Source organism: Echiichthys vipera, assembly GCF_963691815.1.
Source record: "Echiichthys vipera genome assembly, chromosome: 23".
Classification (NCBI taxonomy): Eukaryota; Metazoa; Chordata; class Actinopteri; order Perciformes; family Trachinidae; genus Echiichthys; species Echiichthys vipera.
In genome coordinates this window covers 1,733,632-1,751,789 of record NC_139848.1, presented here as the reverse complement: position 1 = coordinate 1,751,789, position 18,158 = coordinate 1,733,632, and the positions used below count along the sequence as shown (strand labels likewise).

The 18,158-nt window shown below is 45.8% G+C and overlaps 1 protein-coding gene across 1 annotated transcript in view; it reads right to left on the bottom strand.

Moving 5' to 3' along the window:
• LOC310964688 (FERM, ARHGEF and pleckstrin domain-containing protein 1-like) overlaps positions 1–17,813 on the bottom strand; it is a 56,613-nt gene extending 38,800 nt beyond the window's left edge. Inside the window, exons 1-2 of the mRNA XM_083937941.1 lie at positions 17,586–17,813; positions 11,818–12,045 (exon numbers count right to left, since the gene is read on the bottom strand). Of these exons, the coding sequence (XP_083794067.1) occupies positions 11,818–11,991 (174 nt within the window). The 5' untranslated portion in view covers positions 11,992–12,045; positions 17,586–17,813. The remainder of the gene's footprint in view (positions 1–11,817; positions 12,046–17,585) is intronic.
• Positions 17,814–18,158: the final 345 nt, after the last annotated feature.

Sequence of the window (18,158 nt, the reverse complement as noted above, 5' to 3'; positions counted from 1 at the left end):
GAAAGCGATAGTTACACCCTGCTGAGTACCGGGGAATCACCTGAACCTTAACTCAACTCCTGTCTGGCTGTGTGGGCGCGTACTGAGCTGTAATTTGAGCCGTAAATCTGCACAGGTTTTTTTATATTTTCATGGTCGGCCTTATCCTGAAGCTCTGAGGGCTTCACACCACAGTGTATGCTGTGTCCTGCAGGTCAGTGGGGAAACAAAATCAACAGAGGAGACGCAGCTTGAGTTACAGCAATGTGCTGCATTCATGTGGTGTCAGAATAATCAGGAAAATTAGTTCACAACTGGGAAAAAATCACATGAACGCGCTTCCCTAAGTCGGAACTGTCTTCAAAAATCATGGCCCACGACTTGCCGTCACGTTACGCAGAAACACGGAAGAGAATCGCAAATGTTGCACTGACCATAATGAAACATTCGATTTTTTCTCTCATCCGTTTCTTTTGCTCTTCGTTGTCACGTCAACACAAGAAACCGCTGTCAACGTGTTGTTTAAACGCTCCAAGCCATAAAACTCAACACGTCATCTTTGTCGGATCCATGTTGTCTCCACATTAAAGCTCATGAACGCACCAAAGTCAGCGATCATTCTCAGGAAGCAAAGCTTAAACCCAAAGCCTCTTTCCAAAAAGAGTCCTATTGTGTTTCCTTTCTTCTTCGTTTGTTAGTATGCACGTTATGATGTTGTCTCAGACCATTTACTTGAGGAGTGGTTGCCTGAGGCTTAAAATAATTGAGTCCCTGCAATGTTTAATAGCCCAAAACACACGGGCCATTTTCTTAAAAGGACCAAGCAAAGTAGTCCATAAAATCTGGTTTAGTGGTGTCATGTTAAAGTCATTGTTAGAGTGCTAGTTCTGCAGCTGTAGACTTGATGGTGCAGCTTTATTTGATGCTGCCTAAAAGCAGCTTCTCAAATTAAGAGAAGAGGAATGATGAAGAGCCCCTGCTGTTGTTCCTCATCCCCAGGAGGAGTTTTCCCTGTGGCCTGTGGGCTTGAATGATGCGTTATTTAGAAGAGGAACAGGTTTTTATTGTGATACCTGTGCTACATTCGATATCACCGCGGAATAAGGGGAAAAAAACGCTGCGAGCCTGAACAGTACAACTTCCCCTTAAGGAAAAAAAGAGTAAAACCATGGCACTGAACAGCAGGACAGCTGGGAGAGGCTTCCTCCCTCCTCGATCGTCCGCCAATCACATCTTCTCGTTCAGATTAGGTTAAACAGCTTAACCTACTGGCAAGACGTCAGAGACTGTTCCTCCACACCACTAGAAGGGAGAGGACTCAGGGTCCACGCGTAAACAGATGGGCACACATACGTCTCACTGGACTGTTGAATAAACAGCATGTTGGCAAAATACCTTCCAGCATTGTCAGCAGTGACAGCAAGGCACTGTGGGAAATCAAAGTGATGGGGGATGATGTAAATGCCTACAGGCTGCTATGAAGACAGCGGTGTGTGCAGTGTATTTGTGTGTGTGTGTGTGTGTGTGTGTGTGTGTGCAACGTATATGTACGTGTGTGTGTTCACAGCACAATCGAGGCAGACAATTAAATCGAGCAGCAGACGGGAACACATGCACACTGTTGTACCATTAAAAAAAGCAATTGGTGTCTCGTGTAGGTTGGTGGCGGGTGTGTTTGTTCGACGCCTCGTGTAATAATGAGGTCTGTAAATCTCGCAACAGGGCTGCTTTGTTTTCTTAAAAGCCTCCGGAGCTCCATCGAGACATAGGATGATGAAACGGAAATGGTACAGTACCGCGAGTACACTTGTAGCTGCTGTGGGAACACCGTTTCTATCCAGGTATTAGCTTTGAATGCCCATTGTGCCAAAGATCTGTTATAATTGGTCGAGGAAGCGGTGCGTGTCTTAGATGTGTGACATTCTGAGATTATCTAAAATGTGATAACTCTGGAGAAGGGCGAGGTAAAGATCAGCAGTCAGAGCAGGAGCAGTGGCTGTGACACACTCATGGGCGCTCTTTTGCTGAATTTGTGTCAATAAGTCAAAGTCAAAGTCTTCAGCGTCCTCGCCCTGTTCAACCCCTCAGCAAAGAAGCAGCCATTAAAGCGAGTCGCAGATGCCTCAGCGTGGTTGTGTTATTGTTTGTGCACGTGTCGCTCAAACCGACGATTTACGAGCAGAAAAAGGGTGTGCAAACACGATTGAATAATTAAAGCATGCTTGTGGTAAACACATACAGTATGTGTGCGATTATGAAGATACATGGGTGAATTACGAGTAAGGAGCTGCATATTAACTACACCACAGTTAAAGGTCTCCAATGTGATAAAGAATGGATCAAATACACAAATAAACACCAATATCTGCAGCCGAAATGCTCCACAACGACCCTGATACGTTAAAAAGCACTCAATCACAGGACAAATACACTTCAAATCACATACATCAGTGTGTGAGAGTGAGTGGTGGCTGTCAGGGGATGCAACACTGGGAAAACCCCCTTTAAAGTCTGCAGTGAATTATGGGAATGGGAATGATGACACATGATGAAAATGGCCTGACAAACGGTGGAGAGAGGTGAACACAGAGACTACTTTTCCTCCCAAACACATTCCTCCGCTAGTTTCTCAGAGAAACAGACTGAGAGACGCAGCAGGGGGGACGCCATTGAATTCCACCAGAGCTGCTGGAAAACATCCAGAACGGGGACGAGGAGGGAGCGAGGAAAGAGATTAGGAAACACTTCACCTATTGAAAGAGAAGTTGGGGCAGCATGCTCCCAACACACACACACACACACACACACACACACACACACACACACACACACACACACACACACACACACACACACACACACACACACACACACACACACACACACACACACACACACACACACACACACACACACACACACACACACACACACACACACACACACACACACACACACACACACACACACACACACACACACACACACACACACACACACACACACACACACACACACACACACACACACACACACACACACACACACACACACACACACACACACACACACACACAGGGGTGAAGTTACAGGGCCTGGTCCAGATTTGTGGCAGAGATTGAGGGAGCCCTTAGAGAGGTTTAATGAGGAGCCATGGTTAACGCTTATCAAGGGGGAGGAAATCTCATTTAGGACCCTGAAGCTGACACTTGGGCTGGGAGCTGCTTTCCAAACTCTTAGACATTTCTATTCTCACCAAGAAGCACTGGTTCCCTGCGCGTTTAGTCCCCTCTGTACTCATCCAAACTGCAGTTGGACAGTAACGCAACCAAAATTTAACCATACATACAAAAACTTGAATTCCTCTGTGTTCCTGGGGAGAATTCAAGTGCTAAAAATAGGCGAAAGTCTCCGTTTGGTTGCCAGTAGACGGGTATGTGCTGTCTGTAGGTCTATATGTTGTTCTGGGGATATGTGGGAAGAGATTATGGTGCGGCAGTAGCTCAGTCCATAGGTGACTGGGCTGGGAACCGGAGGGTTGCTGGCTTGAGTCCCTGTGTGGACCATGTATGGAGCGTGGACTGGTGGCTGGAGAGGTGCCAGATCATCTCCTGGGCACTGCCGAGGTGCTGTTGAGCAAGGCACCGAACCCCCAACTGCCGGGGCGCAAGTCACTGGCAGCCCCCTCGCTCTAACATCTCTCCATTAGTTGCATGTATATAGGTCCTGTCTGTGCATGTGTGTGTATTTCGGGCCTGTGTGTGTGTAACATGAAAAATAATAAAGTGAAAATTGAATTTCCCCATTCGCTGGACTAATGAAGGAATTCTTCTTATATCTGTTATCTGTGGGGAGAGGGTGTGTGATCTGTATGTGATGCCCATGTGTTGTGCCTTTTTTGTAATGTATGCTGCCATGGAAAAGAGAACTGACTTGTGTGAAATCGATTATCCCCGTGGGGACAATAAAGAACCTAACCCGACCTTTCCCCCGTGTGTGTCACGTTCAACATCGCAAACGCACGTCATAGAATCGTGTTGGAAAAAGGCTGAAAATCAGCGTGTCCTGGAGCTGGAGCTGATAAGCACCTGTGACGTGTGAGTCATCTGTCCCGGGAATGACTGATGATTATAACCTTTCAAACGGACGACAAAAGCTGCCTCGCTCCATCAAATTAGTTCCTAGTTTTCAGGTGGAAGAGAGGGACAGTTGGGGATTCGGCTGTGTCCGACAGCGACATGAACACCCAGGTGCAGCTACTTCTTCATTACTTCACCCAGATTCATTTTTCTAATACAACAGGAGCTCCAAACGAGCGTTGGCTACCTTCCAGGGGGTCTGGTACTGATGATAAACCTTCCAGCGGCTAAATTTTCATTTCCCGTTGTGTTTAAAACAACACTGAGGGATTATCGTGCCCAACTGGAATAGTAGCTGTGAGGACAAGGAGATGTTATTATAGTATGTCAAGAATCAAAGTAGCACAACTCCAATCAAATACAGGAAATAATCATTATCCCACTTGTAAAAATAGATCACATTCAGCCCGGCTTCTGCTCCAAACCTGTGCTTGTAATCCACAATAGCTGCTCATTTGCTTTTGCAGTGAAACAGAGGTACAGTGATTACCCTAAATGGGGCCCAGCTCTTCCACTGTTGGCTTGACTAGACTCCTCACTCGGGACCTCATTCACTGCAATTACAAAAAAAAAAAAAAAAAAAGATCCCATCTGCAGCCAAGCAGAGCGGAGCGGACAGTGTTTGCTCGCTCATTGGCTGCCGGCGTTGGGCAAAAGGCTTCTGTGGGAGACGGATGTGTGCCTGTATGCATCTTTCTCTCCCTTCCAATGCTGCGATCCCCCCTCTTTCAGAAGAACACCACGTCTCTTTTTCGTCCCTCAGCGGGGCCCCCCTTCATTTGTTTCCTACCCCCGTCCTGCTGCCTTTCGGGAACAATCTCTGAGTAATTGTTCCTCCATCAGCAACAGTCTAATAATCTCTGTCTCGCTCCCTCCTTCACTCCTTCCTAGCTCAGAGGCAGCGCCGTCTGTGGCCCTGTCTTTGAACTCAGCACGTCTAAACGCTTCCACGTGGCTCCACCTTAAATGCAAAAGGAAAAGGACTGCTTCTGTCGTAATAGTGCAACAGTAGTATTGCACTAACATGTTCATGTTCAACCACGACATGCCAAGAGATGAGGGGCTAAAAATGCATTACTATAACCTTTGACTTAAGTACGATGCATCATGGGGAATCTATTTGCTCCGTACGCAGGTCAAACTCTGGGGTCAGCTACAGAAGGAAACATAAGGAGAAGAGGTAGCTGAGAGGAAAGTCAGTCCTCACTCCCTCTCTGACCGCAGGAATGAGACAGTGAATGCCAACCATTACATAAGACGGCACAGCTCCTCCGTTTGAGAGGCTCTGTCTGCAAGCACGCAGCATCCACATGTTTCTGATGTTTCTTTTGTTTCATGCTAAACATAGCAACTCTGAAACAGAGCAACGACACACTTAAATACAACTTTTTACATTGAAAAATGCCCTGGTTGACTTTGGCGTTATTTAACAAAACATAAGTTTGTCAAGCGTGGTACGCTTGATTGTGACTTTACACTGCAGCAGAAAGAAAGAGGAGCTTCCCCTGAATCATAGGAACTATAACTACCACTATATATAGTATATTTGTGACATCACGACCGTACAGAAGTCCTGGCGGCTCGCTTAAAGACCCAGGCTGTGTGCATTCCTCTGTGGATTGATCACTTTCATACTTTCACAGTGTTTATATAACACCTCAACCTGCTTTAGAATAAAAAGAGACGAGGAAATATCACTTTTTACAATACAGGACATTCAAAATGAAAGCGTGACAGAACTATGACTGGCCAATTACTGTTCAGGGAAGCACAAGGTCAATTGGGACCTAAAATAGTATATATTATATATATATATATATATAGTATATTTTTAATGTAGGGCCAAGATGCCATGATGAACAAATGTTCTTATTTGTGTGAGTCAGAGCGGAAGGGAGGACGATGCATCACAATACAATATTTAGCCTCCCCCGCTCCCATCAATGAGACATTCATGAGGAGGAGGATATTACATGAGCAAATCTAATCAAATATTTACTTTAATACGACTGGAATGAACTCGTCTTAGTCAGTAGAACTGCAAGGCAGGCCGTGGCATGCACACATGCACTCACCGTGTACACGTTCATGCACATTGGCCCATAAACGCACATAACCATGTAACGTGGTTTAATGTGGCCCTTGTGAGCCCATATAAACAGCATCAATATAGGTTTTAGTATGTTACGGCGCTGGATCGAGCAGGGGCTGGGGGGTTTCAACATACACACACACTCACACACGGAGCAGGTCTCCGCGGAGGATGATGATGAATGCGGCCTGCCAAAGCTACTGTTAGTTCTGTAAGCGCTCCAAGAAAGCGGAAAGAATGAAGATTATTTGGAGGATCAGTAGTAAAGGGGTTTGGAGATGGGATGGAAGGATAGCTAGAGAGGGAGAGAGAAGAGGAGAAGAAACCACGCTGACGCGACGGGTCGTAAACTTGCAGAGATCACAAAGCCAGTGTTTGAGCCTCACCCTGAAATAACTACTTTTTACTGTCCTTAAACATCACCTTGGCTCTACACACACATCCAAACCACTTGAGCTGCCAGGACTCCTGCCAACTTCAGGAGTCATAAAGAAACACGATCATAGTGTTTCAAAATACACACTTTCTCATCTCTTATCACTTTGTATGTGTGTGTGTGTCTCTCTTTTCTCCTCAGTGTAAATATCAAGGGGGAACAAACTCTATAAAAGAGACAAAAACGGTGGAAATTGCTGAGTTTTAAATGCTTCGGGGCAAAAGATACTGCAGGAGGGGGACATATAAACATCACCAAATTCAACGTGAGGCTTCTAGCTAACGCCTGTAAAAAGAAAAGAAGTGTGTTGCTCAACATAAAGCTTAAAAATAAGTCTGGGGCAAAATTGTAACGGCCTGGTTCTGTGCATACTAAGTCACAAATAGAAAACTAATTTCGTCTACTCCTGCTCGGGGGCAAATGGCAAAGGTCTCAGCTGTGGAAGCACAACAATGAGGCAGTAATACCTCTTTGTTTAGCTTCTGGGTCCGTCCTACTGCTTCTCCAAACGAGGGACAAGCTGACTGCAATCAGGTAACACGGCGGTAAAACGGTGTGTATCTTTCTGCAGTTTCACTGCTCCTTTAGTCTTTTAAGACACTTCTTAAATGACTGATTCCCTCCTCATTCCTTTTCATATCTGCTCCTTCCACACGTGTCGTTTACTCCCAAAGGCAGCCAGCGGCACAAAGGCCCATCCATTTAAAATGTCAACTGCTCCAGATCAGCGCTAAGGAGTGAGCGTGTGTGTGTGTGTGTCTGTGCATAATGTGGCAGGGGGACTTGGAGCCCATTTATCCCAGGCCTTAGGGGGCTGATAGTCCATCAAATGATGTTGTCTATAAAGCAGTTCAATCATCCTAATCCTCAACCCCCTGCAGCCCTGTTTCTCTCTATTACCACACAAGGTCAAAAGCCACGCAGATCATGAAGCCGCAATCCAATCGTGCAACGAAAACCCAACAGTGGTCTTATTTTACCTGAGCGGGGACACCTCCCACACACACACACACACACACACACACACACGCGAACACAAAACCAGCCTCTCATGCTGTCAGACGGTCTGTTGTTAGAGCTCCACTGAGAGGTATGTCTTGATATATTGGACTTGCTCTTGCAGGGATTAAGATCAAGTAAACATGCTAGACAAGAAACAAACGGACCAATCACACACCACTGACTGATACAGAAGAGAACCTCATACTTCCTCGGTGTTATATCATCTCATATGCGCACATCGTGGCGAACAAAAGGTGTTTAAATAAAGGGTGACGCTGGTTCTGCTGTTTCCAGTCTTGACAGGATCAAAACATATATCCGGTCGCATTGTTTCGCTCTTCTTTTCTGACCTCGGTTTCTCTGCGAGGCTCGTTTTGTTCTGGTTCAGATCCAGCTGAAGGATATTCATTATTTTTCCAATCGTAAACACAGAAAAAGGCCAAAACCAACGACGCATTAGTCCGCCTCTCACTACTTTCCAACTTCTCGGCCATGTCTGTGGTACGAAACCCCAAAACCGTTCTTCTTTAAAAAGCACTAAATAATAAGATTACTGCACGTCATTACAGCTGTAAGTGAAATACCACTTTGATGCAGTAACTTGGCACTTACATTTGAACAACCCAGTGGCTCATTAATGTGCTTTTAATCATTTTTGGACAACTATGGATCTCTATGGCACAGATGAATAAGCTATCCTAGGCTTTGGATACAAACACACTGCTTAAAAGTCATTTTGATTTATTTATTAACAGGTTATCCTTTGAGTTGGTAGTAAAATCCTGCTTTCACTTAAAGGAATACATCTTAAAAATAAATGCATCTAATTGACTTTGAGAAACAGGTGCTGGAGTTACAGTAAAGTGCAGCCGCTCGCTCCTTTTAGCTGAGTTTCATTCATCTCCGCCACACAAACCAAAAGGGTTTCCTTTGGAAAATTCCCCTCTGGATGCTGGATGCTGCGACCTCGTGATAAACTGAGAGAATCTCGAGCGGGAAAGCTTTTCTCGTGAGGGCAAATCCTGCAACGAAAGCTTCTCTCTGAAAGCACAGAGTCAAAAACGTATGTTGTGTGTGTCTGTGGTCAGTTACAGTCGGATCCACACATGTCTTATGTGAATGATCACACTGATACTGAATTACATGAAAACAGGTGAGACCAACTGAAAGCTAATGAGTAACACACATCCTCTATAATTTACCATGCATTCAAATACACACACACACACACACACACACACACACACAGCACATCCTTTCTACCTTCAATTATTCACCAGGTGGGTGAGCGACGATGTTCTGCACTCACACACTCCTCGACCATGCTGCTACCACTCCACATTAATAATGGAGCCTCCAAGTGTGTGTGTGTGTGTGTGTGTGTGTGTGTGTGTGTGTGTGTGTGTGTGTGTGTGTGTGTGTGTGTGTGTGTGTGTGTGTGTGTGTGTGTGTGTGTGTGTGTGTGCCACTAATGCAGTGTGTGCCAGTGTGTCGTCATGATGTTTTATTGATGAAATGTATACTCAAACTAAATAATATGAACTGTCGATGAACGAATCCTTTATGCAGATGCTGACCGGCCTTTTTTCCGGTCGTTCCCTGTAAAGTAAAAGCTGCGTTAGATTTAAATAACAGAAGATTAAACTCTGCAGGATCTCATTGTGATCTAATGAATCCCACGTTACCCCCTCATGGGAATCTGGCTAATAGAGTCCGTCCACATTCCCGACTGAGAGCCCGATGAACAGCTGATTTCCGGAAATGTCACGAGGACACAGACTTTAGTGGATGAAAGCCGGAGCCTTCAGTGTCAGCCACCTGGATCCAAGAAGCTCTTATTGAAGCCGCATGTTGCACCAGAATGTTTTGAATGACACAGTATTGGTTTTCAGCCGACCCCGGGTTTACACGGGAAGAGAATTTCCGGATCCTCAACATCTGCACACTTGGTGTCTCTGGAGTGACTGTTACAGCACTTTAGCGCCAATTTCTACCTCTCTATAGTAGTGACAGACCGACACATCGACCAGCTGATATTTGTGTTTTTTACGTGTGTCGGTATCGGCCGATGCGGGCTGCTGTGTTCGCAGATAGTTTTTCCCCGGCATTATTTACAGACAGGCGTCCACAGGCAGCTCTGCGTTGCTGGAGATGCCTTTTTTAAATTCAATAAATGTTGTTTAACTTCTTTTAAATTGAGACGCGTAACATTTGTTAACATCATTGTGTCATTTTTATGATGCAAACTGAGGGAGCAAAAGTAGCATCGGCTCCAGATATCGGCTCAAGGAATCGGCATCGGCCCTAAAAATTCCATATCGGTCGATACCCTCATATATTGTATAGCTGTGACATCACAACCGTACAGGAAGTCCTGATGCCAAGTCACAGTTTCTGAATACAGGCTGTGTGCATTTCTCTGTGTATGCGCTGATACTTTCACAGTTAATATGACTGAAGCACCTTCCCCTGCTTTACAATAGAAAGACTCTCTGTTTACAATATGAGACCTTTAAAACATGGACTAAAAAAGGTTCAAATCCAACCACTGACCAAGTCAACATTACAACATTAGCACCGCTGCATGCCAACATTGTCCGTTAAGGTGTAAAATAAATGTGACTGCTAATGATAAAGAGCACCGTGTGTCTCAGATCTTTAAAATATATTCTGGAGCCCCCCCTCTGCTGAGCTTTTAAAGATAACCGGCCCAGTTAATGAGCAAGCCATCCACTTTTACCTCCCTCAACGGAGGGACAAAATGCCCAATCCAGTGCCAGTGTTTGCTGGGAGCTGCGGGCTTATCTCTTCATTCACACGTTAGACTACACCTACTGCACAAACACACTGGCAGCCATTGTAACGGGTAAAAGACAGATTACGGGAGTCAATCTCAGAAGACAATGCCTCCCTTATTTCCCCTAGTCTGTGATAAGCACCGAACACACTAGTAATTAATTAGGTTGGTTCACTTCAGCTCTCCTTCATCCATCTCCTCTCTTTCCTTCATTGTTATTCCCAGTCCAGCCCTCTGCTGGTTCCCATTTCGCTCATGTAACAGCAACCAAACAGTGTCCGTCTAGAACAACGGTGTGTGAGTGCAGTATGGGTATTTAGTGGCCATGCTCGCTGCTGTTATCAGCTGATGCTCTCCTGTTGTCTGAGCTGTGACGTTCAAAGATGTTCCACAGAGATAGGACATCTGTGTGTGTAAAAACACTGGGGATAGGAAAAGATAAGGGGGAAGATATCCCGGTCACGAGGAGGACTAGGACTGCTGCTGCTGCTGCTGCTGCTGCTGCTGCTGCTGCTGCTGCTGCTGCTGCTGCTGCTGCTGCTGCTGCTGCTGCTGCTGCTGCTGCTTTGTGGAAAAAAAACCCCACAAGCTCCACTCAATTCGGGAATCAATTAAGAAAAATGCTAAAACATACATGCTGCGGATGACATCATTGACGCAGATCCCAGGAGTCTGTCAAACTAAGCCCAAACACATCCCGAGGCTCTGACACACTAACAACCACATACATTCTTGGCATTTCCACAAGAGCCAATTACAGCTCCCTGAACTGGCAGCTCTGGATGTTCGACAAGCCAGCTGAGACAGTGAATCGCTGCGATCTTTCCTTATTATCATCACAAAAAACGCCCGGAATTCTAAGCCGGTAATACAGCGGCTGGGTTTTCTTAAAAAAAAGGCATTCAAATCGGACAAAGAGGGCACAAAAGCGAACTCTCTTTCAGCCTGCGGCAGACGTTGGTGCAGAAAACCCAAGACTACTCCCACCAGGAGATGACATACCAAAGCACCGCAGCACCGGGGTCATTAAAGCTGCTGCAGCCTCTCAGAGGACCTCTTTATCTAAACAGCATTAGGCAGCCGGGAGCTTACACAGACAAACGCACGCTTCACTTAAATGCAAGCACGCACTTTCGCTGGAACTTACAGGAAGATTCAAAACACATGAGGTTACTTTAGATGCCTGATCAGGGTGAATACTGGCTAGAAACGAGTTTGTCTATGGGGCAGGATCCGAAGGTGTGGCTTGCTTAGACAGGAAGCTGGGTTCTATCCCACTTCCTGTATACCTCCAGGAAGTGGAGATAAGGCTAAAGGTAAATGGAGCATAGTGAGCCATCCTCTCGCAGCCACATACGCTCGCAGTACTCACCGATATCTGGAAGACTTCCTGTGTGTCGTCAAGCATCTGAACCCTTATGGAGACTTGTCGCCCCGGAGGCTGGGCAGGAGGACGCAGACCCGGTTCCAGGGTGGACACCCCGAAGCTTTCAGGGGCGCCCAGCCTCTGTCCGGCTGTGGACGGCCTGTCGGCTGGCTCCACCATGGCGACAGACGCTACAGTGAGGGGCTCTGGAGCTGCAGGCACCTCTGATCACGTCTGGAAGGGAAAAGAAAAGGATAGATTTACCCAAATTTTGGGGGGTTTTAAACACATAGCAAGAAGGATCAGGCATTTCCTCGAACACCCGACCTTCTACACAGGCCCTCAGCCTAAACAGCACATCACATCCTGTTTGTTTGTGTGTATGTACATGAATTCCTGTAATCTTTTTATATGTGGAAGCCTTTTGAGGAGAAAAACAAGCCAGATGAGATGCTCCACCAACCTTCACTGAGAAAATGATTAAGTATAAAAGTTCCTTAAAACATGGGCGGAAAAAAATACAACATTTGTCTCAAAAAGGAGTAAGTTCATTTCTTGGAGGAAAATTTTGTTCTTAATTAGTTCAAGAAATGTGCAAAAAGTCTTGCCACATCTATTCAGTCTCGGTTAAACTGATCTTGCACAATGAAGAAACCACAAGACGTTTAGTCAGTGGGGATTTTTTATTGGTTAGGATGATGAAGCCACTAGAACAGCCCCGTACAGTTTGACAGCTTAACTTAGCGTCTCACACCCCACTACAGACACACACTTATTCCAGCTGCAGCACATGCAGGTGGGATTTCCTACAAAGCAAACACGGAGCTCTGCTTAAGACCAGTTCAGACATGAATCAAAGCTTCACAAGTAGGGCAGATGAGATACGGTCTGAGAACACACAAAGACGCTCAGCCGCAACCCCCCCCCCCCTCTCTTCTTTCAGACACACAAACTTTTCAGCGCCCCCACCTCCATCCCACACTTGATATACCCTCAACCTCAGACAATAAATATGCTCTCAGACGGTTGGTGACATAACGGCTGAGGAATGTTTTAGAAGACAGTCAGGGGGCAACGGACGGCGGCTGAACTGCCCCGACATACAAACACAGCAGTTTCTACGTGAGGGCATGAGGAAAATACAAGACCATGACGATCAAATCTCTAACATCTCCTTTTCTCTGCTTTTCTCCAAGGTGAAATGGCTGTTTTCGTCTTTGGTTCAGACGCATTCGGTCACCGTTACTTCAATAAATCATTAAATCGATACCTCATTAGGGACCTATTGGACGTCATGATGATTAACAGTTTCTCTGCAGTTAAAGGTTTCGGATCCACTGCATTTAAAGGTCCATATTTCAAGACTAAATACAGTATGTCACTGGGTTGACGGTTCCAAAGTCTGCTCCAAACATGCCTGAGAATCACTGCTTTCTTTTGCCCAAATCTGGAGATTTAAGCTGGTGTATAATTTGCGGTCTTTTATTTTGGTAGACTATCCTAAAAATCCACCAAGCATTGGTCACTTTTCTCTGTGAGGCTAAAAGATGGGAAGTGCAATGACAACATGTTTAAAGTTTATCCTACAGAGCGGAGCTGAAACTAATAATCAAATGGAGACATTAACCTGAAACTATTATGACAATCTATTGGGATTTCTAATTGGTGATCAGACACAAAACCGCAATTTCAAGACATCATTTCGGCCATTATTTTCTTTATCAATTGAAAAAATAACCAGCAGATTCATTTATGATGAAATCAATTGCTAGTTTCAGCCCTACAGAAGGGCTTTCAGTCGTCCGATGGTCAGAAAGTCCAAAAGGAAGAGGCCCCGGATATGGCACACAGCCAGGGAATGCCTACAAGCTCCAGGGGAGCCGCTATGTGGCCGACCTCTGACCTCTGTGGGAAAGTTGACTTTTACTTCCTGAATCACTCACCTACAAAAATATACACGGAGAACGTCCCCTTTTGTTCTTTCACGCCTAATCCAACCTTTTATTCCCTTACGTGAGAACTGAATCTTTCCGGAGTCCACCGTCTTCTGCTAATCCCTCCACCTGCACGCACAAAAACGACTCCCTCCGTTCACCTCGGTGACAAAAGCTCAACTGGAAACTGGAGCGCAGCCTAGGAAGTGACCCGACAATAAAAAGGGACCTGTCATTCGAGTTACTCATTACACCTGTGGGAAAATTCCTTTGTTGTTGTGTGCTACTTCTCCAGTGGACTGAAATGAACACTCTGCATGGTTGTGTGTTAGTTGTTCAGTGTCGGCCGGTTGGGGGGAGTATCTGAGAGGCCCAAAAAGAAGAAGATTAGCCTCGAATTATCCGTTTTTCAAAGCAAAACAATTAAACTCAGAGAAAGATTTATAGCTCTGCCTAAGCATTCTCTAACAAGCAGGTGCCAATTACCCCGACAGACAGCAGTGGATGGTTTTTCTGCAGACGGCATGGTTGGTTTGTCGCACAAACGCATCAACAAGAGGCCCGCGGGGCTCAGCACGGTTCATTTCAGAAACCACAAACACAACACAGCAACTACAGCAAGAGTGCAGCGCTCAAAAAGGCAGAAAACGCAGCTACGTCCACAGTTCTTTTTCCTCTCAAACAAAATCAGAAATGCCGACTGGGTCGATTAAAAGAGTTTGAGAATGGCACAAGGGTAGAAATTCGGAAACAGAAGTTTCATCATCTCCTCAGTAGGGGCTGGACTGGGGATTAAACATGGAGTTTTGTTGAGAGGAATACAGAGCGAGCTGGTCACACAGGCACAAAGGAAGCCACTGTGGGAGCTTCCAGCAGCCTGGGGCTTTAAAACGCGGAGGGACCGAGGCCTCTCAAGCAGCCTTTGAACTGGTGGTGGCTGAAAGTTTCCCAAGAGTTTGCGAGAGGGGAGCCAAGACTCTGGGAATCGGATGTGAGCGCGTGTGTGTGTACACAAGTGCGCGTACAGAGAAGGCTTTATCTTCTATACGTATTAACGGTCAAATCTGGTTTTAATTCCTTTGAAGAGAGCACGTGTTAAAGTGGAAATTAATCTATAATCCGAGTTACAATATTCACATGGAGGTTGCACAACAGGCTGTAAAACAGGTCTCACAATCAACACTTTTTTTTTTTTCAAAGCAGCATCAGATAGCTGATTAATAAGTATAGTGATTATGTTACGGGGAACATGAATACAGAAACTGTGCTGTAAAAGAGGATCAGCAGTCACAAGATGAAACTGACTCAAACGGGATGTGATGGACGTGCTGTATGTGTCATGAAGGGTTTCTCCGGTACTCTGACAAGCTAACGAAGCAAAGACGTGCATTGTACTACAAGTAAACTAGTATAAATGACAGAAAAATCACATTTTAAAAAAGCAGGAACCATCTCATCTATCATCTTCAGCCTCTTATCCGGGGTCGGGTCTCGGGGGCAGCAGCTTTAGCAGTGGACCCCAAACTTCCCTTTCCCGGGCCACATTAACCAGCTCTAACTGGGGGATCCTGAGGCGTTCCCAGGCCAGTGTGGAGATCTAATCTCTCCACCTGGTCCTGGGTCTTCCCAGAGGCCTCCTCCCAGCTGGACGTGCCTGGAACACCTCCCTAGGGAGGCGCCCAGGGTTCATCCTTACTAGCTGATCCTGAACCACCTCAACTGGCTCCTTTCAACGCAAAGGAGCAGCGGCTCTACTCCGAGTTCCTCACGGATGCTGAACTTCTCCCCCTCTCTCTAAGGGAGACTCCAGACCCCCTCCTGAGAAAACACGGCCGCTTGTACCCACGACATTTTAAAAAAGCAGGAAACAGTGAATTATAATTCTGGGAAAGAAAGAAGAGGGGGGGGGGGGGGGCTGCAGGGAGATGTGGATCATTTGAAAAGACAGAATTTCTATTAGAAAAAGACAAGAAACCTATGAGACAAATATTCAAAACACACAAGGTCATTTCACTCAGCTATTCCCCGACCATCTGTTATCACTTGAACAAGGTTGTGCATTCGCTGAGGAACGCTGTGGGATGGTTAAGCAAGCGCAGCATTTGCATTCACACAGACTCTACGGTACGTTTCCAAGAAGACACTAATGTGAAAAAGCTGAAAATACCCATACGCATGTGGAGCTCCTTGCAAAAACAATAACATGCACAGTCAAGTGCATCTATTACCGGATTGTGTTACTTGTTGCTGTTTAATAAACAGCCTGTGTCTGACTTTAACTGATGAATGACACCCTGAAGCATCACCTCCTCCCTGACGAACACACAGGTGAGGGTGAGATCAAGGCCGCAGCACAACACGGGCCCTGACAGATCAATGGGCTGCGCTTGTTTCTACGTTTTATCAAGGTGACTCTGCACCCCCCCCACGAGCCATTAGGCTCCTCAACCGCCCTCGGGGGTGGTCTCTATTGTGTGTGTGCGTGTGTTTGTGAGAGAGAGAGAGGGGAAGGGAGTGTAACACCAATTCCCCCGGCGTTACGGGTTTCGATATTGATTGTAAAAGTGAATTGGCGACATGGCGGCCTAATGATAAGGCACCAACCATGAAGACAAAGCAGATCCCCGGGTGCTGCCTCCCCACTGACCCTGTGCTCTGACCTCACTTTGAAAGGGGGGGGGGGGGGGTGCAAAAAGAGAGCACATGCCCTACCAAGAGATCAATAAATGAAAGGGATGTCTTTCCTTTTCATTGGTGCCGTGCACGCACGCAACCTCCAGGGTTGGTCACCTGTGGCAGCACGAAGGATCCAAAAGGAGCGATGTATGTGGCACAGCAGCTTTGTCCAGTGAGTTAAATCAAACACACCCCTAAATAAAGACACATCGGTTGGCACTCGCAGGATGTAGGTTAGCAGAGTAATCCTTTAGGCCAGAGTAAAGATGTCAGTAGGCTAACCCTGATCACACTCAAGGGACAGGGTGGTTGCACACACACACACACACACACACACACACACACACACACACACACACACACACACACACACACACACACACACACACACACACACACACACACACACACACACACACACACACACACACACACACAGTATTATAATGACAAACCTATTGTAAGGTTGGGTGAAGGGAATAACACAGGAGATACATTATGGAGGACTAAACATGATTGAAGTATCAATAAATAAACACAGGAATGAATAAATAAATGCATGAATAAATGATTAAACTCATAAATAAATGTATGCATAAATAAAAGAATAGATAAATACATGCTTTACACTTTATTCTATCTCTGTGTCCATGTCTTGAGGAGGTAGAAGTTCCTGTTTACTTTTTTAAATGTATTTATTGATGCTAATGTTGCTGGTGTCATGTTCAGTCCTCCATAATAACCTGGGGGGAAATCCACACTTTAAACCTCACACAAATGCCAGTTAAAGATCCACACCATGTGAATTATTTGTGGGAAAATGTTGCAAATGCGTGCAAGTGATTGCAGCACTTATTTAAAAAAAAAAAAAAAAAGAAGAGAGAGAGATCCTTGTGTATCATGAAGCTTACAGTGAAAGAAGCTCTGCTAAAGCTCAGCCGATTAGGAAAAGGAACAGGCTGCTGCTGCTGCAACAGCCCCGAGCTTAATGCTTAAAGATATCGGGCTCATCAAACATCACGCGCTGCTTCCTGTGGGAAGTCTTTACACTGGGCTTTGTAGCAAATGTGTCCAAATCTAAGCACTAAGTTTATAAAACAGAAGGAAACCCACAGAGGCTACGTGTGAGCTCGCTTCATAATCCGGATAGCATGGTTTCCTTACCCTTTCTTCCTTCGGGATCCACGGACACTAGGGGCTTTTTATGTCCAAGGCAGACGGTAAATCCCCTCACGGTCCAGGGCTGGAAGTTCCGATCGACGGGTCCTCTCTCTGTGTGCGCAGCCCGAACCGCTCCCTCTCTCAGGTGGGACGTGGTTCCTGCGCGGTAGCCATTGAAACAAATGTGGGGAAACCGGGCGTGCGTTGAGCTTTCTACTGGAACAATAAAGAGCTGCACACACACCGCCTCCAGCAGCACCACAGCGCCCCGGCACTACCGTGTCTGTGTGTGTGTGTGTGTGTGTGTGTGTGCCGGGGAGGGAGGAAAGTGCGACCAGGTGCAGCTGAACAGCGCCACCACACGGCACTTTAGGGACAGTGGCAGGGTTTGGATTTGTTTTGGTTTGTTTTTTTACTTTATTTTAAAATGCTCAAATAAACAGAGCCTCAGAAATATCATGCAAGATGCGTCTCTACCCTTTATGGATAATTCATCTGACAATATGGTTAATTGGTGATATGTTATAATATGAATTCGTTATTTTTATTACAGAGGTCAGGTATGAAATGGGGTGA